The following is a 24,128-nucleotide window of genomic DNA, read 5'->3' as shown; positions in this document are numbered from 1 at the left end:
AGGAGATTTTTTTATACACAATTCAAGGGCTTTTATTTGTTTTCTGCCAATCAGGTACGCTTAAACTAAAGTAAGATATTTGAAACGTCCATGAAGCATGAAAACATTCTCTATGATGCTTGAACTCCCTATACTTATACTTTCCTTTTGATATATATATATATATATATATGGTATATGTTTCATATATTTGTTAATATATATATATATATATATATATGCGTTAAGCAATTATTATTTTGCTATGTGGAAGTTGTGAGTCAAAGCATATATGTGACATCCCACATTGCCTATAAGAGTGATCCTTATATGTATATTCTCATCCCTACCTAGCATGAGACCTTTTAGGAGCTCACTAGCTTTGGGTTCTGTAGGAACTCCGAAGTTAAGCGAGAAGGAGGCTAGAGCAATCCCATGATGGGTGACCTACTAGGAAGTTGCTGGTGAGTTCCCAAAAACAAAACCGTGAAGGAATGGTAAGCCCAAAGCGGACAATATCGTGCTACGGTGGTGGAGCGGGCCCGGGAAGTGATCCGCCCCGGGCCGAGATGTGACAATTTGGTATCAGAGCATTTGATTCACATGGTGAGGACAACAACAAATAATAATGTGACAATTTGACATCAGAACCTAACCCTGGTCGTGGTGTGCCGACGAGGACGTTAGGCCCCTAAGGGGGTGGATTGTGACATCCCACATCGCCCAGGGGATTGATCCTTATATGTATATTCCCATCCCTACCTAGCATGAGGCCTTTTGGGAGCTCACTGGCTTCGGGTTCTATAGGAACTCCGAAGTTAAGCGAGTAGCGCGCGAGAGCACTCCCAAGATGGGTGACTCATCGGGAAGTTCTCGTGTGAGTTCCCAGAAACAAAACCGTGAGGGTGTGCTGGGGCCCAAAGCGGACAATATCGTGCTACGGTGAAGTCGGGCCCAGAAAGTGGTCCTGCCCAAGCCGGGATGTGACAATTTATTATAGCGGGCCCGAAAAGTGATCCGCCCCTGGTCGTGTTGTGACATTTGGTATCAGAGCCTAACCTTGGCCGTGGTGTGCCGACGAGGACGCCGGGCCCCTAAGGGGGTGGATTGTGACATCCTACATCGTCCAAGGGAGTGATCCTTATATGTATATTCCCATCCCTACCTAGCATGAGACATATTTGGGAGCTCACTGGCTTCGGGTTCCGTAGGAACTCCGAAGTTAAGCGAGAAGGAGGCTAGAGCAATCCCATGATGGGTGACCCACTGGGAAGTTGCTCGTGAGTTCCCAAAAACAAAACCGTGAGGGAATGGTAAGCCTAAAGCAGACAATATCGTGCTACGTGGAGCGGGCCCAGTAAGTGATCCGCCTCGGGCCGAAATATAACAACATAAATAAATTAAAAGTAATCAGGGTTTTACAAACCTTAGAAAAATTTTATTTATTTATTTTTAATCTGAGGGCTTATCGCAGCGCTGCCGTTGGCATCACTGGCCTGCAGCCCAGCCGCGTTGAGCACACCACCAGGACGACGTTGTTTTGACTTCTAGACCAAGGCAGTAGCCCTCTAGGCATGCTACGTGTGAGAACAGCTAAGCCTCTGGCCTGAGATTGGTTTGGATTAGGCTTGCAGCCCCAACTCACATTTCAGCATAGCCTGCAGTAGTTTGCTGAACTCCATCCTTGTGCATACAGCCCAAAAACCAGTAACCCATGTGTTGCTGGGCTTTGTCCCGTGTCACAGCATACCTTACAGCAAGCCACATGCTTGTTGGGTCCATTTTGTGCCCTAAGCTTGCCTGCAGCAAGCCAAAAGCTTGCTAGGCTTCGCTCACCCCTTGGCCCCAACTACCAGTAGCCTTATAGTTGCTGGGCTTGCCTCTATCGGCCCAAAAGCCAACTTCAGCTAGGCTTTTCGCACTAACCCACAAGCCAACCTTTGGCTGGGCTTGCATACCGTGTTCATTTTTGGCCCAAACCAACAATCCTTGATGCTGGGCTTACCCCAAACCCACGGCCTCGAGGCCCGTAGCCTCTGCCCCATAAGTCTTGCATCTGTGTTACAAGGCCTGTTTGTGGACTGTAGCCAGCCCAATAAGGCCCGCAACCTTTTTCGACCCAATACCAATTTTTGGCATTCCCGCATTATAAATCATACCCAATTATTTTATTTGGGGTACTTTGGTTTATGCTAATTAATTTTCATTTAATTATCTCTTGGCCTATTGCCAATTGAAGCTAATATGCCCCGTCTGTTATTATTTTTTGCTTCCACGATCGATCCCGTTTGGTCTCGATCTTTTGGATTAATTAAAAGTGACCAACAATCTATTAATCTGATAATTAATCCAAAATTATTAACCTGAAGATCACTTTTGGACATTAACGATTCAATAATTTTTAATTTGAATTATTTTTGTTCATCTTTTACATAAATCTTGTTTCACATTAAAATTATAAAAACTTATACTTGTTTGGTTAGGATTTAGACCAAACATGGGGTCATCCCATATAAAAAGGCAACTGGAAAGTGGAATCATGCGATTTAAGGAATATCCAACTTAAAAAACATTAGTTTGGTGAGTACAGGAGAGTTTAGTAAAATACACAACAAACGTAATTCACATATCAAATAAAAATTTGAGCAAAAATAAATAAATCATCCGTTTAGTGGAGAAAAACTTGAGTAAGGCTTAACTTGCCACTGAATATGTTCAGTGACACTATTATTCATGCAATGCTTGCCATCCGCGCCAAAAAAAAATGTAATTGTTTATACGGGTGGGCATATGGGTCATTGGACTCGTGCATCTACACTGTAGTACCTAGCCCATCCGATTCTTACTTTTAATTTTCAAAGCGGTCTAAGTTGGACCCTACTTATGTAAAAACGTGTCCAAGACCGAGTCCATATTTGTTTTGTTGTAGGAAAGGAGTGGGTGAATGATGAAGCAAAGCAATGTACTCAGGCCTTTGATGAGAGAGTTTGAACACAACAGAATAAATCTTACATTAACTAAGACGGAGGAAATGCAATGCATGAGAGTCCTAATCGATGAGGTAAGTTTGCTATATATATTCAAAACTTAAATGAGGACAGTAGTTTTCTTCTCTTCACTAAGGTTATGTTGGCCGGGTTACCATCAGAGTTTCAAGGTGACCATGAAAAGTCATCATGTGGCATCCGTACTTGAACAGTTAAACTTTGTGGGGCTGGAACAAGGAGGATGGTAGCGGTGGCCTATGAAGAGATGGGTGGAAAATTTTATTGTTCTATCTTAGAATATTTGGTCCAAATCTGCCCTAAATTTGCTCGGTTACTTGGCTATTCAATTTATGCCGACTATGCAATTGATCTTAGAATAGCAGAGGCACCCTTAAAGGTTTTTGAGTTCTTAGAGGGCATCTCCTTGTTTAGCCGACTTCCATGGGGCTTTTTGTAAAACCATTTTGTGAATGGCAATGAATTATGCCCAGAATTATTGAGATAATAGTTGACTTGGTTAATAGTTGAAATCTCTAGGACTCTCGGTGCCTTAAGGAAATAAACATATTGGAGTCCTAATTACATGCAATCAATTAAGGGCCTTTATTAAGTAAATACAAGGAATGAGAGTCACGATGGGACTCTAATTGATTTGACATGATTTGGGTTGATATTCTTTCTCATAATAGGAAGGAATTGGTTGAAAACCCTAGATATAAAACCAAGGAGCAGTCTCTGCTTCTATACCAACTGAAACTCACGAAAACTACAAACCTATTTCAATAGTAGAGTTCATTGAGAGGTACTGGAAGTAGAAGACTACTTCTACTTTGTTCACAATGATCAATGGCTTTATCTTCATAACTATGTCTTCTGTATTCTACAGATAATTTTAATATAATTAGTCAATCTCCATTTTATATTGATTTGATTTGTTCGTGATCCTAATGTCTTGTTGTTGTGATTTCAAAATATGTCTTACACTTTCCATGTTGAAAGATTTGAAGAGGAAAGAGGAATAAGACCATCCGTTTGGAATTGAGGATCTGGTATACTATGTCAGCAAGGCTAAAGCACAACAGTGAAACGTGGACCTCGGAGCTCAAAAACAATACTTTCCAGTAAATTTGGTTATATATGGGGTATTCAAGATAATATAAGACCTTTTTGGTTTAAGATTTAAGGAAATTGAAGATGCTGAGGTTTGGCATTCTGATGTTTGCACTTACTCAAGTTTCAATGAACTTTTAGGTCGTTTCTACCTTGATATGTACAAAAGGGAAAGAAAATATAATCATCATACCTTTGTGGTGGCTCTTCAAAATGGTGCATTATCAACAAAGAATGGATGACGATAGATTCCTGTGGCGTTACTTAAATCGCAATTCCAAAATGATGCTAGCAGTAAACCTACACTACTGAGATTCTCCCAAGTTGTGAATCTTTTCCATGAGTTCGACCACGTGGTCCAACATATCCCCCAAGTTGTTGGAAGATGTCAATCCAATTTCGTGTTTTCCAACTAGTGCCATTGGTACGAAGCCGCTTAGCCGTATTTGGAGTGAGGTTTTTGCTGCTGATATATGTTTCAAAGTTTCATGAGAGTTATGATCTTAACAAATATGTCATGGCATGCAGTTCAAAAAAAAGGTACTGGCCCCAGAAGGATCAAAGGAACCCATTCAAGTGTTAACTAGCTTTCTTAGGAGAGAACCATCAATTTAAGCTTTTATCGATAGCAAATCCCCATACAGATTGTGATGCAGACGGAACTTGCCTAACCTTATTATCCGACGATATGCAGGATCATCTTGTGGTTTTGGTTTCCAGTGATGACCCCTCCCTGTTCATACTTAATTTTTGTAAGTTTCATTCATGTGAACGTTTCGACCAAATAAAAAAAGTTCTTGTGAAAGTTGTTCATAGAGTTCTTAGTGACAATGCGTAAGTTATAACTAGCACCACATCGATCTATACGCACATCACCTAACATCCATCGTTTGCAACTAGAATCCTGTCCGGTACATATTCATTGTTAACCACATTGAAATATTTGAGAATCGAATAGAAAATGGAGAATAAAGAGTAATTAAGAAAGATGAACTAGAGAGAAATTAGAGAGAGAGAGTTTAGAGACAGAAATATGATATTACACAACTCTGTTTATACTAGAAAGCCTAATAACTCTAACCAAGTACCAACAAACTTGCTAACTATATTGGTAATTGTATTTCTAACTGTATTGCTGACTTGTACCCTTAATACTTCCCCTCAAAATCAAATGGGGAAACCAGTTTGAGATTAGAAGAACATCTGCAATCGCTACTATGAGACTAGAAAACATAACAGAGTTGAACCATCTACAATCTTGCAATCCCTCTTCATCCACCTCAGAGTCATTCCATGTTATAATATCTTCATGTATATCACCTTGTTCCATATAAAAACCATTCCCATGTGAGTTATAGTGCATATGAAATGTATCACCCATGCCAACATCAATCAAATTTTGAATATTTTCCAAAACCTCTATCTCTTGTTGATCTTTCCAAATTTTGCATAGTTTTGACTCCAAACAGTGTACCGAAATCATGACACCCTTCCTCTGCCTCTAACAGGAGCTTCACAAAGAACAACCTTCTATAAAGTAGTCATAGCACACCCTTATGTCGGTATAACAACTTCTTACGAGATTACCCTAAGTGGGATTTACTGTCAACAATCTCATTTAACATTGGCTTTGGCCTTTAAAATAGAAAATTAGCAAACTATAGTGTGGCATTGGCCTTAACTATAGTACCATGAGATCGCCCTTTATGGATTTTACCAAAAATAACTACTTTTAACAATGGTATCGACCTTCACAATTTCAACAACAGAAAATCAATATTTATGTAGGATTACCCTTCGTGGGATTTACCTACTCACAACAAGGGATTACCTTTCGTGTGATTTACCGTTGACAACATCTTCAAACTTCATATTTTTCTAAGAGACTTATAACCGGACTTACAGTAGATACATGCTAACAACTGAGCTAGTTAGACTCGACATTATAGGCTGTGATAAGGAAATATACTACACAAACTCCTCTGTTAGCTCTTGAACACTGTTATCAGACATTACACTTCTCATTTTAGCACATACCATAATCTGAATAACCATAAACTAGTATATGCCAAAACTCAAGAATTCACACCCATTTCTCCAAACATATAAAGATTCACAGAAAAATCAAACCCATTAAAGAGAGAGATTCATTTCTTCAAGTTAATCTTTAGCCAACAATGCAATGTGTGCATTTCAGGATGTGACCAACACTCTATGTAAACCTTCAAATGCAGATTGCTTCAAGGCAAAAGAAAGATGGCTCCATGCTCTTAATTCTCAACATATCAACTGAAATGACTAATGATATCATCATAACCAATTGACAATATAAGGAGTAACTCAACCTCTTATAAGCCCATGCAAGGTTTTTCCTCATATCAATGTGGGACTCATTCTCAACACGTCCCCTCATGTGTGGCGAATTTTCAAGCCTAACACATGAACAACACAATAAGGTGACATGGAGCGCATGTGGCCATTTGGCTTCACATGTGGAACAACCTGCTCTGATACCATGTTAACTACATTGAAAAACTTGAGAATCAAAGAGAAAATGGAGAAGAAAGATGATGTAGAGAGAGTTTAGAGAGAGAAATATGAGATTTGTATTAACTAAAGAGAAAGATTACACAACTCTGTTTTTAAACCTAACAACTCTAACCAAATACTAACAAACTTGCTAACTATATTGCTAACTATATTTCTAACTGTATTGCTGATTTGTACCCTTAATATTCACTTCACTTTGACATAAGTTACACATGCGCGTGAAGGTTTCTATCGATTTCAAGTCTACCGGCTTGAGCTTTAGTTTTGTCAAAATTTATAGGTAGCATTTTTTTTACCGTCCGACAAGTGCAAGGTTTGCATTGAACCCTTTGGGGTCCAAGCAGGTCATTGTTGCAACAATTATGACTCAAACACTATCCTCTGACCGCAATAAATTATTAGAAAAACTAATGAAAATGACTTCAAATCTTTACATTTTAATTAAAAAACACCCACTAACTTTATTTAAGAATAAGGACAAAAGCCTAATTTAAATAAATAAATAAACCTAACCCTTCCAACTTGTGTTGGGGACGCATACCCGCCAAAACTCCAAGCACTCCATTTTTTCTCCCATCTTTTTGTTTAATAGATTTTGTTTTTTTTTTTTCCTACCCCTCGCTGTCGCCGTCACCTTTGGTCAACTCTTCGGACTCGCCTCTGTGCCACGAGAGGCCTGCTTCGCCTCATGTGGCAAGGTTGAGTTATATGAGGTCAGGAGGTGCTGCTGCTGTGACTGTAAGATTCAATCCGGTTAGCAGTAGTTACGTGGATGAGGATATTCCACTGCCGCCACCGCCTCCTCTGCCAGATGAAGATTCTTCCTAGGATTACTTTGATCCTGTGGATGAGAGTGAGGGCTTTAGGTTTGTGGGAAGTAGTGGAGTGGATGTGAATTTTGATGATATCAAAGGGTGGAGACAGTGGAGGAGTGAAGAAGCTAGTCATTGTGTGGGGGAGATGGGAAGATGGGCAAAGGTTGGAATAGATGGAAGTAATGAACATTTTGAAGTTTCTGGTTATTCAATTAACCAAAACGATAGTAGTGTAGATGGTAATGCGAATTCGCTAAACTCGGGAGTTGATGGGTCTCTGCAAACAGGCAATGGTGAAGAGAGACAGTTAGTTGTGGGACGTAATGCCAATGGTGGAGCTACAAGTTTGACAGGCAAAGTCAGTGTTGAGCAGTCTGGTTCAAATGAGGAGAAGAATATGGGGGAGAAGGATTTATGTGCAGAAAGAGAGGACCCTTCATAGTTTCATTTTAGTAAGTTTTCATAAACAGTGTTGTAAGTTTTTATAAATAGTGTAGTAAGTTTCATAAACATTGTACCGTGAGTCCACGCATAAGATTTTTTGTCATTTTTATTCAAATTATGTTTTTTTCATTAAAATTTAAGTTCTTTTGTCATTTTTATTAAAATTTAAGTTATTTTAATTAAATAAAGTTATAACATGATTTTTTATTAAAATAAACTTCATCCAAGTCCTTTTCATGAAAGTTTCCTAAATTATTTCGCATTCGAAGGATTAGAAGACACACACATACATATAAAGTGTAAGTATGTGTAAATAAGATTTCATCGAAGCTTTCTACTCGGTCTAAAAAATAAAAAGCAGCTCGCAATAGTTACATATGAAATTTATCTTTAACAGTAAATTTACAAATAGAGGATAAATTACAGATCCGAATGTCCGACAAGAGTACAGTAGAAGATCTCGAGATAGAGGAGAAGATATTTGTCCGATTACACCTAAGACTTTAACCTGAATTTGATGTGACATTAGATAAAGATCCTAATTTGTTAAAAAAAAAAAAAGAAAAAAAAAAAAAGAGATAAAGATCCTAATTTATGCACTGCACAACACAGGACCATTTTCAAGATATTTAAAGACCCCATTCAATTTGTATCTTTGGGGACCAATGTTAGACGCGTTCGTACAATTATGGAAAACTGCAATCTCATCCCGCCATGCACTAACAAAGAACTTATAGAACACGATGACACTGTTAGCGTGACATCTCGTATCAAGAAATATTGGAACTCCCCTTGCACCAACAGAATCCAACATGCCAGCCAAAATAAAATTCATTATATATAAAAGAAAACAAAAAGCTTAATCTTAATTTAATTGTACGTACAAAGTGATGGAAATTGGAAGTTTGAGCAAGTCTAGGAGCCCTAAAACTACAGGCTAATCACACAGTAATTTACAAGATCAACCCCAAACCCCCAATCCATCTACCCTTACCTGGCATAGTACTGTAAACCCAAATTGGTAAAATCCATCCACCGAGCCTTTCATCGCCAGGCTTTCTTGAGAAACTTGACAAAATTAAAGAATTGCAGTAGGTACACATATTCATTCACCAAATCCACCTTAAGCTAACAGAAAGTGACATACATACATGGAAGCCTATGCTAAAACCCCCAAGTTAAACAATAGAGGGACGAAACACGAAACGATCTCCAGATTTAGCTTTCGACAAAGTCTACAGCAGAAAGACAAGGCCGTTTCGCCCTAGTCACCGAGGCAGGAGAACATTAAAAAAGAATGCTTACCTCCATGCCTATGATGGCTAATCTTTTATTTAGTTATGTATGTCTTACTTCATTCTGCATCATCATCAATTTTCCTCATAAGAGATCAACCTGCACCTTGTACGCCCCTTCCTCGAGTCAAATGAAAGAAAATGACTTCTTTAATTGTCCAATTTCATGAGCTTCTAGCCAAGTCCTTACCGCTATATTCTCCACCTCCATAGGATGCAGCTGCGGCTGCTACATCTAGACCGCCACCGATTGATGTAATTAGGGCTGATAGGCCGCTACTGGGGTTATTACCGGCGGCCATTCCCAATCCCAAAAGATCAAGTGTGGTTTGCTTGGGACCGAACATTGAAGGACTTTCCATCATTAATTCCTTCCATCCCGAACCTCCATCACAAGGAAGACCAAGTCCAAGCCCTGCAGCAACTGGGGCATTATCTGGTTCTGCCGGCCTTCGATTCCATTGCATGGTCTCTTGTTGCACGGAAGATGATGCGGATGACATAATGCCAAACCCACGAAGTAACGATGCATTGGTTTCTGCTGGGCCCATTTGAGCAGCTTTCTGAAGCAGAGCTGTTGCAGACATAGCTGGTTGCGGCGGAGGCGCATACTGCCTACGCTCATGCCCTGCAGACTCGAAAATTGAGGATCCATGGCTGGTTGAGAGGCCAAGAGAAATAGGCTCCATTGAAGAAGATGGTGCTAGGTCGTTAGATTGATCCGGATGCCCCATGGCTCGTATTAAGTCAGTAAATGCAGGCTGTTGAGGAGGTTGCAAGCTGGCCGATGTTGTTGAGGAAGTAAATAAACTTGCAAACACACCACTGCTTGTACTGCCATTGCTGCTGGAGCTGCTGCTGCTGCTGCTACAATTACCCTTTCGACCCACCACAACCTGCACTTCTTCTACAACTTGTGTGGGATTTTCCGGCAACTCTCTCACTACAACAACAAAAGGAGAAAAGGATGTAAATTAAAGGGGTCACTTAAAAATGCAGGAACAGAAAGTTAAGACCTTTCTTTATGAAATAACTTTTGAAGGAAAGGGAGGATCAATAATGGTGTCCTTTCTCTAATCCCACTTAAGGTTGGTATTGCTGTGCTTTGAAAAAAAACTGTTTCTGTGAAATAAAGCAGCGGTAAACTTTTTTTTTTTTTGTAAAAGTGCTTTTGGAAATAAAAAACAGTATTATAATATTTGGTAAACATTTATGTAAAACAAATGTAAAAAAAAACCGATTTTTCAAAGTTGGGTTTTGCAGCTGCTTGTTTTTGGCTTTTTTCACCCAAAGCTGTGAAAAAAAAGCTGAAACTGAACGTTTACAAAATACAAAAATAGCTCCCAACTTTTTTTGATACTAACTTTTTTCACTAAACCAAGTTTTACTCTTCCCCTTTTAGCTTTTGAATCACTAAAAGTTTAATACAAATCTCCAGGAACCTTAATTTTTAATTAATTTGTTAAATTCCCTCAAATCTTTGATCAAGTTACCAATACTGTCATACCGTGAGTGATTACATACCCTGCTGAAAACAAATTTCGTAACAGACAAAAATTACTAAACTCCAAGATCCATAGCAAGAGACACACCATAATAAAACAACAACAATAAATACAACATAGATTTTGTTGTTTGTTTTGGACTAAAAACACTTCCGACAAAACCCAACAGAAAAGATTGAAAATTTGCCAATTTTGGACATGTTTTACCTGTGCTTTGTGTAGGCAGGGATGAAGATAGCACACCGGCTGACATAGATGGAACTGATGAAGTTGTAGGCTGCGATGGAGCTGCTGCCTGCGGCGGCGGCGGTGCTTGTGGAGGTGAATTAGCAGATTGGGTTTTTGGGTCTGATTCTGAATTCAAATTCACTGCTGTGGCGGCCGCGGCGGCGGTGGGGGTATGAGCTTTGGCGCTCTCTTCTGCCAAAGCATCACAGAAGGCCCTGTGAGTTATGAAGCTATCCCTCCTTCAAACACCAAAAACCAAAAACTTTACCAATCCAATCAAAAAACCCAACAAATTAATCTAAAAACAAACATAAAATCCTAAAGACAAAATCGAAGTTTCATTAATTATCAAACCTTGAGAACAAAGTCCCACAATCGCATTTGTACTCTCTGGTGCCACAAATTTTCGAATGGGCTTTCCAATCCGACTGAACCGCATACTTCTTGGAGCACTTATCGCATTTCCACTTCTTCTCACCGTGCTTTCTGCAAAAGTGCTTTTTAATCCCAGTGAGATCACCCAAAGCTCTGGACGGATCGTGGTGCACACAAGAAGCCTCCGGGCAGACGTAGACTCGCTTCTTCACTTCTTTGCTCGACCTCTGCCGCAGCTTCCATGGCAGATTATGGCCGCGCCGATGAAGCTGCAGATTCTGATCCCTCTGAAACCCTTTGCTGCAAATTTCGCAGACAAATCGGTTCGTCGCCATAAGGGTCTTCGGCGATAGAGCAATCACCTCCGCATCTGGATCTGCAACAAAGCCCAGAAATCCAATCACTAATCCATACAAAACATGAAAAATCAGAAGAAGAAAAATGGGATTTTTAAAATTTGAGCTACCTGGCATTCCTGGCAAGTTTCTTTTTTTCTTGGTGGCGGGTTTGGGAGGAGCGGTTTGGTTGCCGGAGGAAGAAACGCTAGCTTCACCTGAAGCTGTAGAGGAATTATCTAGGTCGGTCGGCATCAGAGCTGAGATTTTGATTTTCTCCTCTTTTATTTTTTTGAACTTCCAATCTGCAGGACAAAAACCAAAACTCTACCACTTGGGTTTTAATCTTAAAACTCTAAGGAAGTTTTTGTAGGTACAAATTTTTCATTTTCTAGGGTTTTGATTACATCTCTCTCTCTCTCTCTCTCTCTCTCTCTCTCTCTCTCTCATCTAACAGTCAAGGTCCTCTCTTTTGTTTTTCTACGCCCACCTACCAGCTCTGTCCTGATGGGTCTCTGACCAAAGCTTACACTGCCCCCGAAAACACAATCATTTAAGAACCCCAGCCTGTAAAATAAAAGCTTCTCTCTCAGCTCTCAGATTTATCTGCAAGGAGGAGGAAAAGAAACCCGAATTTTACAAGAGTCAAAATTTGATCCAAATCCTGGTCTGAATATTTGACCAAAACCCAAAATTTCAGCTGGTTTTTGGGTGTTTCTGAGCTGATTGACTACCCTCTGAGAAAACCCTATTGAGATTTCAGCTAAATAGAAACCAGAACAGGAAAATAATTGCAGGGTTTTATAAGACTGCTGAAGAACAGAGTGAGATTGTGAATCAAGATTCCAGAGAGAGAGAGAGAGTTTAAGGCAAAGTCTTTGCTCTGCCGCTTTTCTCACTGACTTTTCAGAAGACTGGGAGATGCTGAGAAAGTGATAATAAAAAATTAGATATTTAATCGAGTTTAATCAGTGGAAAGCAGGGGATTGATCTGAGTAGGCCATGACTTGCTGTTCAAGTTTCTGATTACAGACACGGAGGTTAATCCGGTCCACGTGTCGGGAGTCGGGTGTTCTTAGGCACGCTGTCGACCGAGGGATACGATGTTGCTTTGTCGTTTAGTTGAGTATTTGGATGCGTTTTGGCCGACGACCGCTCCTTTAATTTCACAAAAGTCAAACAACTTTTGTCGTGATTGGTGTTTTCACCCCCTTCTGATCTCGACACGTTTGTTTGTTTTCTAGGCCGCACCGTGTGCAATACTGCTCATTAATTATATTTGGGCTTACCGCGGTGAAACGAGTTGTGTGCTTTTACACGTCGGATTAAAAGGAGTACACGTGGCTTGATCTCTTTCCCAAAAATTTGAGGTGAACACAAGATTTTAGAGTCGTTGATAAAATCAGCTAGGAGATTTTAATTTTTGCATTTTTTTTTTGTTGAACAAGCAAAATTATCTATACTAAAGAAAAAAGGATACTCTTAATCTCATAATGGACTAGCAATAATATGATTCAAATTCGCCTTTGACAAGAATCGAGCCTAAGACCTTTCACTTATAAATGAAGAGGAATATCACTAGACCGTAATACTAAGTGGCTTTCTGTTTTCTATCCCATGTGATTTCTATATTGCACCAATCTACATTTCCATCAGTTTCATCATCTAATTAAACGTTAATTGTTGATGTGCTATATAATGGACTATAACGTTGACTATCAATTTCATAAAAAGGTTAAAATAGTAAAATGCAAAGTACTAAATATTGAAACTGGCGAACAACAGATGCTTAAAATGTTAGTCAAGTCTATTAACACTTAACGTTTAAGTAGACAATAAAGGTAACGTAAAAATCAAATTGGTACAATAAAAAATCACGTTGTGTAATTACAAAATTAGAACTTCGGGCTCATTTTGCAAAAATTCAAAAACTAACAATTAAATTTTGAATATGGATCTAATGAATTTTGATAGCAGTTAATTTTTGTATAAACTTTTACCTTTGAGTAATATGCATCATCGTAGACACATCTTCTAAGCGATTTTTTATTTTATACATGCAACTATATTCATCGAGAAATCAAAAAGAGAATTGATAAATCAATAATCTAAATATAAAAATCAAATTTAAAATTTCTTACTTATAACTTGATTACATGTTCTAATATATGTATAAGTTGCTTAACTGTAAGTTATGCTTATAATAAGTTTGTCACACATAATGCATGTAGAGTAGGAGTTGAGTAGATTGAATATGAAAATTTGAGATGTATCACCAAAAAGGCTGTTGAATGTTTTTCCAGACGTATGTAAACAAGTTAAACAAGTTAGCAAGAGTAGTGTGCTCTTTTTTTTTTACATCTTAGTTCGACACTTCATCCATATAATTCAAATTACGTCAGTTACAAGAAAAAAAAATACAAATTGTAAGAGTATTCTAATTTCACCTACTAAAAGCAAGCAGAACTATGTTTTTTTTATTTTTTATTACAAGCGATATTAGTACTTTAGCTACACTAAACTTAACCCATATAATTTATGATTTCACCAACAAAAGTATGTAGAACTAGAAATATTGTTCCACAACTTTAGCTCAGTTAGAGCTTGATTCCTAAACTAAATATTCGTAAATATTGTTGTCTATAATAATAATATGGAGGAATAGTTATTTTGGTTATCTAGGTTGGAATATTCATCTGTTTTTTTGCCTCTGTAAACCTTTTATTTTGAATAAAAATTCTAACAGACTTAACGAAAATGACTATTATTCTATATTATAACAAATTTTAGGATCAATACTCATAAATTTTTTGTTTAGAAATCGAAACTCCGATTGAATCAAAATTCATAAAATATTGCTTCATTTTTCTCTAAAACAAGCAAATGGCACCTGTGAGGACAAGGAAGATAACACGAGGACACAAAACAATCGACTATAAAAAGACAAGTTGATTAATTAAGATAGAATAAAAGTCGTTTTGAAATCCAAAAAGTCAAAAGACTTGTCTTCATCGATGGACAATGTGAATGTGTCGTGTGAAGTAGGTTACAAAATATAAGACCCGGGTCCAATATATGATAATTATTTAGATGGTGGAAGTAACACATATACATTAATGTTCTTATTCTACAACTAATCTTACGTTAAATGATTCATTGTGTTAATATCATTATATCGGTGTACCTATTTATTTTATTTACTGTCGCAATACATAGGTGTTGGACGATTCAAAAAATATAATATCTCCTAGTTTGTCTTTTTTTACTTGTATTATAATTCTTATTTCATTGTAAGTTATTTCATTTACAATGGTTAAAGTCAATTTTAAAAAGTTTTTTTTTTTTTTTTTTTTTCACAAAATGTATTTTGAAAAAGGTTTTTGCTTAACGCATAAGCTTTTCTCTTTTAAAACAAAGGACCAAAGGCCCAAAGCAAGCTTTGTGGAGCTTATATAAGTGGGTGCAAAGGGTAAAGTATGAAATCAGAAAATAATGTTGTTGGTAAAGTATGAAATCAGAAAATAATGTTGTTATACTTTATGGTTTTCTATTATCTTTTGAATGGATCCCACAAAGTCTTCCTTTGTCTTTTGAATTCGATAAGTATATGATATTAGTCCAAGGGTTAATAATTAGTCCACTGAGTCTTCCTTTATTTTATCAATAAAAATCTTCTATAGAAAGTACACAATAAAATAATAATAACTAATATTGATAGCTAAATCAAATAGTTAACATAATTAGGTTTTTGCTCATGACTTTTCTTGACTATTATTTGCTTGAAGAGTGCGAGTATGTCTAAAAGAGGCAGTTCCAGCTAGTTTATAAGCTAAGGGGATAACACCATTTCTTGATTTGATTGGCTGCAAAAAATTATCACATTCAGATCAAACCAACTGAGCTTAACGTGCACGCATGTGGCTTCGACAAATTATTGATCACGTTTGTTTGTCTTCGTGATTTAAAAACATAGTACGTGAGGAAACAATTACTTCTTTTTTTTCAACGAATGATGTTATATACGTTAAAGAAGTGGGAGAGTATACCAAGTCTCACACAAGGTTAGATATAATAATGTGGTTTGAATGCACTTATGATGAGAATCGAACGTAAGATCTCTCACTTACAAGTGAAGATGAATATTATTAAACCATAGTACTAAATGCAGGAAACAAATACTAGTAAGTTAATCAAGACTATTAAGTAGTATTATCTTTTTTGTTAAAATTTGTTTACCATAAGCAAAAGACAACGAGGTTAAATAAATAAAAATATTCGCAACTCGTTGATTATTATTTAATATAACAAAAAAGAAGTGTTTCTCTATATGCAGAATCCACCATAAATTGCATTGACTTGGATTGCACGATCTTTTTATACTATGCATGCATGCGGGCACGGGTTCTCTTTGGATGGATTTTCACTCCGTTTAGAGACGGCAATGACCAATCACCTTTCTTTATTTTAGGTCAAATTAAGATTAAGAATTATTAGTATGCAAGAACAATGAATATATACAGGGTTAGTCAGACAGACTAGCGACTAAACATTAAAAAATAACGACGAGCATGAGACTGACCTATATATATTCTTTGAAGATGATATTACATTTATGATTAAGACAAAGTTTGATTCACAGTTTGAAGATTTATGGTAAAAACTAGTTACATGAAGGTCTAAGACAATATTATTTAATAATAGCGATGGTATTAACACATACGAAAATATGATTAAGGGAAACAAATCAAGCCTTAACTATTAATTGAAGGTTCCGAATAAAAAAAAAAAAACTAATAATTGAAGGAGAATAACTATAACTAATATCTCTAGATCGAGTGACCCTAATATTATCAGCCACTAAAAGTTGCCCAGAAAATGAAGAGCTTTGTTTAAACATATGCCCATCGCGAGAATGTTTGTGAGATTCATCAATCAAATGGCGCATTTACATATGACTATATATGGAGTCTTCTTTTGGGGGTAGGGCAAAAGAGTCCTAAAATTTGGGATATATCTTGATTCTTCCGTGTATGGGAGAATGAATATAGGTGTTTTTTTTTTTTTTTTAAATTTAATCTTTGAAGAAGATTGAAATTTAATAAAAATTTTGTGTTAAATTACATATTGATTATAGTTGATACACCCGACTCAGAAAGTCCACTTGGACCCTGAATCGAGTTGTGCTGGCCGACGCCTGAAAGGTGACGAAGCCATAAAATGTGATAAAGTGTAGAAAAATGTGAATAAATTTGAACCTAAAAATTTTAAATATCAGAGTGCGTTGTGAGCGGGAGCGACCATTTCACACATGACATCAGAGCATAAGTAAGGTACAAAAGTGTAGGCAAGAATCATACCCTCAGAAGTATCCATCAATACTAAGATTCGCCACAAATCCTTGTTGATACAAACTCAGCTGCTTAAACCTGGAGGGCACCAAACAGAGAGTGTGAGTGAGCAATAAAATCAAGCTTCCCAAAGTTATTACCTCTCTAAAAGTAATGCCCCTCAATGTAAAACCCGTATCATTTTCCATAAGACAATACAACATATATACATATATCCAAACCATACTAAAAAATGGCCAAAACCACAGTTTGCCATGTCCATTAACTCCACCATGCGTTAATAAGTAGGCCAAATGAATTTAATCAATACAAAATGATATATTAGTCATAGTCATCTAATGTGACCTGTACGACTGCACCCATATCTCATTACATATCTCATCAATCATACTAGCATATAAGTCGAAATCACCTCTTGTGACCTGTACGACTTATCCATATCTCATCAATCATGGCTAGCATATAAGTCGGAGTCACCTCTTGTGACCTGTACGACTTATCCATATCTCATCACATATCTCATCAATCATGCTAGCCAATAACTCAATAACATGCTAGCTAATAGCTCAATAAGTATACCTGCACACGAGTCGGAACCATCTAAAGTGGTCTGTACGACAAGACTGGGTGTAAATAAATACGCTCAAGTGCTAGGATCATGTGAAGACTGTGCGAATAATCACGGGTCACCTACGAGTCGGAACCACCTAAAATGGTCTGTACGACAGGACTGTGCACCTACCTTGGATCCAAGGTAAGCGTGAGGTGCGGGAGGTGAACATCACGTGAAGGATTGTGCCCTAGCCAAGAACGGAAGCACTAACACCGGGATGCAGGTTTATGAGCTATAATATATCTCAACGCAATCATACTCATTACCATCACTATCATCAACATGTACTCACCTGAAGCTTACCTGGGCATCCGCGACATCATTTAGCACTTCAAAGCATTCACAATAGTTAGGTTCAGGTAATATCCATATGAATATGCCATGATGCAATCTAAACCCAAACATTTCATGATATTCTCAGAATATATAATACGGCGTAACATGTACAATCAATAACACCCTACTCCCAAACTATTTACTTTTGAGAGTAATCATTAGTGATAAGCCCAATTAGACATTAGTTAAATTAACTATCATTATTTACCTTTCCTTACTTCAATTTCTTGATTCTTCACGCATTGATTTATGATCAACATTTAATCACCAAATCATAAAGCTAAAACTCACACTTCCCATCAATATCCCTCACATTTCAATTCACTACACAATGCTATTGTCTCAATTATTTAATCCCATTTATTATATGGCTACATCTAACGTCTTGTTAGATTGCCTACGTACCCTAAACAGGGATCAAGCCATTCGTAGTTCGCAATGATTAATTGTAGGTAACAAGCATAGATCAGTTTAGAAGTGTTTGTGGAACTATCAATTATATGCCTATGAAAGAAAAAGACCCACTCATCTGGAGTCCACACTATGATTATCTTGCACGCACATCGAGATATCACGATCTATCGTCGCCTGTGACCAGTTATCAAATCACGTCTCAAATTTCTTACCGATAGAATACATAATTTACATAAAAGATATCCTCAAGGAACTTCAAGAATAATTTGAGACCCATTGACCAAAAGTCAACCGTCAATCAAAGATCGACGCTGTAGGATCTACAACCCTGTATAACTCGATTTAGAAGATCCGCATATCAGATTTCCAATCCCTAACTTTCAAAGATCCACATTATGCTTCTAGAATAACATACTAAAATTTTATTACGATCCAACGGTTGGATCCTCGCCAATTCCCAAAACTGATTAGCGGTTAACGTTTTATTTTATGAACTTACAAATCCAATTCGGAAAGATCTGTATGTCAGATTCTCAATCCGTAAGTTCCTACATTCTTCAAATATTATGTACTACAATGTAACAAAGTTTGGTGATGATCCAACGGTTGGATTGTCGATTCATATAAATACCTATTAACGTATCGTAGAGAATTTAGGTTCCAACGATCAACCTACGTCAATCAAATATCAAGACTAAATTCAAGACATTTAACATAGCCTAAAAATAGCATTGGCGGTCGGCCGCCTTGACTCGCCGGAAAATCCAACTATTTCCAAAAATTACCAAAATTTATAGGAATGAAGATCTCAAAGAGAGGAACAACTTTCATACCTGCCACAAAGTCCAAAAGTGGACGGAAGATGGTCAATTTTTCCCATAAATCTGGCGTGTGCCTAAAGCTTCCCGATGTCGATTCGTCGTCTACAGTGGTCCAACGGGGTCAAGGTTGGTTGGGTTTTGCTCCTGGGGGAATGGGCTACAAAACCCAAGTGGTGGCATCAGCCATCGCTTTGCCGATTTGCCGGAAAATAAAAAAGGGTGGTCGAAGCACCGTGAGAACCGTCAACTTTCGTGGCGTCAAACCGTCACATACCGTGGTTAATCAAGGTGGTTCTTGGGTGAGTTTTGTAGAGGGGAATGAGAGTTTCAAGATGGTGGTAGCGGCATCGAAAAACTCCACCGGAGTTGGCCGGAATCGGCCTTGGAAAATGGGTGGTCGCGAGTGGAAAAACCCACGGGAAAGTTAGGAGTTTTTTTTCTTTCTTTCTTTTCTTATTTCTTTCTGATTTCTCATTGGTCCTCCATCCCTTTTAATTTGATTGGTCATTTTTCTCTTTACTTAAGGCTGATTGGTTAGTCTTCCCACAAGGTGGGAGTTCAAATAATTTAACTACCTTTAAATAACCAACTTCAAACGTCAGTAATTATACCGTTATAATTCGGACTCACAAACGGCTTTCGCCTATGCGATCGTAGTGGCAAGTACTACGAGGATATACTAAAAGAATAAGTCATACGTTACTCTAACCGATGATCAACGGAAGTCAAAGTCCTTACTTCTAGGACATTTTCGTAAATTCACGCTTCTAAAATTAATAAAAACGTGAAATTTGGGATGGGTTGTCACAATAGTCCCTTGATGTGTTCTTAATTCAAATTAATTAATGTGTATTTTATTCATTGTCTCCCATTAAATATTTAAATCAATTAATATACACATTTAAAATTATTTTTGACCAATTTCTTTTTTAACTTATTAATTTTATATAATTATATTACATTCTTCAAACTTGAAAGACTCAATTAATGTACCTAGTATCGAAATGTAATATATTGAATTAATGTACCTAAATGTTAGTATCGAAATGTATTTTATTAAATTAATGTACCTAAATATGTGTACCGAAATGTATGCACTGAAATGTTAGTACCGAAATATATGTACCAAAATGTATTATATTGAATTAATGTGCCTACATGTTTGTATGGAAATGTATGTACCGAAATATATGTACCTAAATGTATGCACCAAAATGTATTATAAAGAATTTAATGTACCTAAATGAAGAAGACAAAGTATATCGAAATATATTGTATAACAAAAAGTAGTTTATCTAAATGTTTACAACAAAATATATTATGATGAATGAAATGAAAATGAAAATTATAATGAAATATAATTAATACATTAAAATTGGAAGTAAAACAAAAATAATTTAAACATCAAATATAATTAATAAATGAGGTGATTAATATATCAATTGACTAAAATTAGATTTTGATCTTACTTACGGTTTTAGTCTAAAAGTCATCTTGGTTATCAAATATTGTTGAGCATTCTTCACCTTTGGTATTCGAATTATCGTTGATGGTTATTTGGATGCTATGGAAGAATAGGAATGATGGGATTTGGAATGGGAAGCAGCTGATGTCGCAGGATTTGTTGATTAGAACGGAAGGTTGGCTACAAGAGTACCATAAGTGGCACAAGTCGGGAACAAAAAAATCCATGAAAGTTCAACAGAAGTGGCAAAGACCTGGGGTTGATTGGGTTAAGTGTAATTTTGATGGGGCGTGGATACAACAAGGCTCAAGGGGAGGTTTGGAGCTGTGCTACGTGACCATTTGGGTGATTTTGTTGCTGCAGTATAGGGACCTTTGGGGTGTGCTACAGTAGAGGGACCTTTGGGGTGGACAGGTTCAGCATTCCATGCAGAGCTTTGTGCTGCTCGACATGCATTATTGTTGGCCCAGTCATATTGCCCAGATGGTAAAAGGATAAGCTTTGAAGGTGATTCGAGTTTGGTGATGGCTGCCATGAAGGGCAAGGAAGATGATTGTTCTCCATTGGGAAATATAATAAATGACTTGCGATTTATGCTCCTATCTTTTTCTGGTTCAGAGGTGAGTTTGGTGCAACGAGGATGTAATTCGGCTACTCATAGGCTTGCACGTTTGGGGTTGGGTAGTACCCATCAAATTGGGTGGTGTGAAAATCCCCGACTTGCTCAGAGATATCTTATTTGAAGAAAGTTTGTAGGGTTATGATTTTATGTCTTGTCATTTGGGGATATTTCTCTTGTTTGTGCAGGACGCTCTTTTCCCTTCGACCGGGTTGAAAGCCCCGGCAAGGTTTTATCGAGGTCCATTATGCACGCTATCCTCAATTTGTACGCATTCTATTTCTTTGCAATGAATAACGTATTTTTCCAAAAAGAAAAAAAAAAAAGAAAAAAAAAAGGGAAGTCATCTTTGCTAAGGATTATAATCAAATTTCCTAATGAATTGTATTCAGCTCTCTCTTATGTATAGAATATACCATGCAGGCATGCACGTAGGGAAAAATGAATGAACAAGTAATTATTCACCATTGAATAAAAAATAATTAGTAAAAATGACAGCTGATTACATTTGTAAGTTGAAGTACATTATATACTGAATAATAACCACAAAGTAACTAATTAACCAACTAACAACTCATTTAACCACCTAACAAACATTTTAACAACTTAGGATGATGTGGCATTAGTTACACAATAACCAATGATCAAGAGGTCTTCATTTACCGTCTACCAGAAAATGAAAGAGAATTTAAAATGACATCTTCACATTGCAAATTAAGAGAAATACATAGTTTCTAGATTAATATATGGTTTCTAGCTTTAGTGGTAAAACATTAGTGAGTTGTTGTGGGATTAGTTGACCTTCGTGGTTAGGGTTTTCTACAATTCTGTAGTTTAATATTCTCTTGTAGTTAATTTATATATAGTAGCCTCCATATGGACAAAAATATACAATCCAAAAATTCACACAAACTACTTTAGCAAATATATAGGTAATTAAATCAACTAGCTTTTCAGAAAAGCAAAAAAAAAAAATCATAAACTAGCTAAAGATCACAGAATAAGATTAAAGAAAACTCTTGTGAATGTATTATAGTTGTTGTGCTGATCATGAGTCATGGCAGGAATGACCCTACCTGCAGTGCTTTGCTTTTGTCCAAATTGAGCTTCTGTCCCTTAACATGGTGACAGTAATCCAGTTGCTATTAAACCTTATTGGGTCCATATCTTATCTTATGATATTAGTGCAATCTGGCTCTCGGGAGAGGATTTGCTTGTAAAATATTGAATCTCTTGGCCATCCTGTAATAAACGTTTTAACGATATTATTGATAATATAAAATAATATGTTACTGTTCTAGGCATAATTTACTGAACAATTATGGAGGTCATAGAAAGAGGGAAGATGCGGCATAGAGAGAGAAAGAGAGAGATGTTTAATTGTGAAGTGTGTTATTTTCCACCCCATCGTGCTTTATTTATAGTCGTAGGGAAGGTTAATTCCTTACCCTTTAGGATTACAACTCTTAATAGGTAATCAATTCATAATAGGAATGTAAGAGATATTCCTAGATGTACTAGGATTTACACAATCATATTCCTAATCTAATAGGACTACAACACCCTCCTTGAGGGTGTAAATACTCTAGTAAATGGCACATTAGGTCTTCAGTGATGAAATAATTAAAGTTGATGAAGTTGTCAGCATAATGAGCGAATGCGAGTCTCCGATCAATGGAAGAATGCATAAAAAAGTAAAACTCACAAAACCTCGCTATGGTAAAACCCCAAGGTGGGAGAAAAACCCATAGTCTAAGGAGAAAAGTGAGAAGTTGCATTAAGTCAAAACTATACGTCTTTTGGACGTAAGTAATAGAGCTCACAAGGGTATGATCAAATCAGGATGGGTGCCTCGTTAAAACCTCGTTAGGTAGCAATGACCCAGTGGGAAAAATGCTCATAATCGTAGGAATAATAGTACATTAAGATCAAGTGAGTATACTTCTGGATACTCCTCCTGAGTTTGACAAAACTTCCAAATGAGAACTACAAGCATTGCATATGATAGTTAGGCATACCAATTCCTCGGACAAGCTTCTGGAAGGTTAACTTCGGCAGTAACGTCGTGTATAGGTCAACAAGGTTGTCTATGATCGGCTTGCATGACTTCAATCTCTTGATGCTTTGCTGATGTAGATGTAGACGCAATATGTCCTGGTTTTGACTTCGTTGATGTATCATGTCTTGGTCGGGTGGATACATGCAGCATAGTCTTCATAGATCGTTGTTCGGACTGAACGATGGAAAAACATCAAGTACTTCGAATATGCTCGATAAGAACTCATAACCATGTCTCATTTGTGGCATAGTGAAGTGAGGTGACTCTTGGAACGATTCGAAGATTTTGCAACTAAGGTCATATCATGGACCTCCAAGATATTGTGATATTTCTAATGATAAAGACATAACCATTCGGGGATTTTGCCTTGTGCTAGTTTGATAAGTAACCAGTGTTAGCATAACAAACAAGGCAATCATCATTCTGAGGATCAGGGGGTTGGATCCGCTCGAGATGAGTTGAGATCTGCCCAAATTTGTAGTACCTTTAGGGTACGTCTTTAATACCAATTCAGTGGTTGCGTGTAGGCGCGGTGCTGCATCTTAATAGCGAAGGAGATGTCTTGTCTTAAACAATGAGCTAAGTACAACGAAGAGTAAAGTTGAATTCAGATATGGAATTTCAGATTCCATAACATCTTCAAGGGTCTCATTTGTATATAACGTATGGACGATCATAGGTATACTTAAAGGTAACACCTTCAGGTTGTAGTTCGACTGGTAGACCAAAATACTATCAGATCAATGCTTCAACTTTAGGTCAAGTCATAAACGAGTTTTCCTAAGATTCTTCATCTCAAATTCCATTTTCAGGTACGAAGCAGTTTTCTC

The 24,128-nt window shown here is 37.2% G+C and overlaps 1 protein-coding gene and 1 pseudogene across 1 annotated transcript; one reads left to right on the top strand and one right to left on the bottom strand.

The window, feature by feature from the left end:
* The first annotated feature begins 2,769 nt into the window (after positions 1 to 2,769).
* Positions 2,770 to 4,492, top strand: LOC137747805 (probable thimet oligopeptidase; annotated as a pseudogene).
* Positions 4,493 to 8,726: 4,234 nt separating this feature from the next.
* LOC137746782 (zinc finger protein GAI-ASSOCIATED FACTOR 1-like) lies at positions 8,727 to 12,559 on the bottom strand. Its single transcript, XM_068486788.1, has 4 exons — positions 11,755 to 12,559; positions 11,268 to 11,664; positions 10,893 to 11,152; positions 8,727 to 10,123 (listed from the first exon to the last, which is right to left on the bottom strand). Exons 1-4 carry the CDS (start codon positions 11,876 to 11,878, stop codon positions 9,345 to 9,347), a joined length of 1,560 nt encoding a protein of 519 aa, XP_068342889.1. The 5' UTR covers positions 11,879 to 12,559; the 3' UTR covers positions 8,727 to 9,344.
* Between the last annotated feature and the right edge of the window lie 11,569 nt (positions 12,560 to 24,128).

This window comes from Pyrus communis, chromosome 10 (assembly GCF_963583255.1).
Source record: "Pyrus communis chromosome 10, drPyrComm1.1, whole genome shotgun sequence".
Taxonomy (NCBI): domain Eukaryota; kingdom Viridiplantae; phylum Streptophyta; class Magnoliopsida; order Rosales; family Rosaceae; genus Pyrus; species Pyrus communis.
Note: the sequence above shows the minus strand (reverse complement) of the source record. Positions and strands in the feature narration are given on the sequence as shown.

Bases quoted from the DNA above. Each gene is read 5' to 3' on its own strand.
- LOC137746782 (XM_068486788.1), bottom strand. From the start codon at position 11,878: ATGCCGACCGACCTAGATAATTCCTCTACAGCTTCAGGTGAAGCTAGC. The intron at 11,665-11,754 runs GTAGCTCAAATT...GCTTTGTTGCAG, and splicing joins AAACTTGCCAGGAATGCCAG to ATCCAGATGCGGAGGTGATT. The intron at 11,153-11,267 runs GTTTGATAATTA...TGGTGTTTGAAG, and splicing joins TGTGGGACTTTGTTCTCAAG to GAGGGATAGCTTCATAACTC.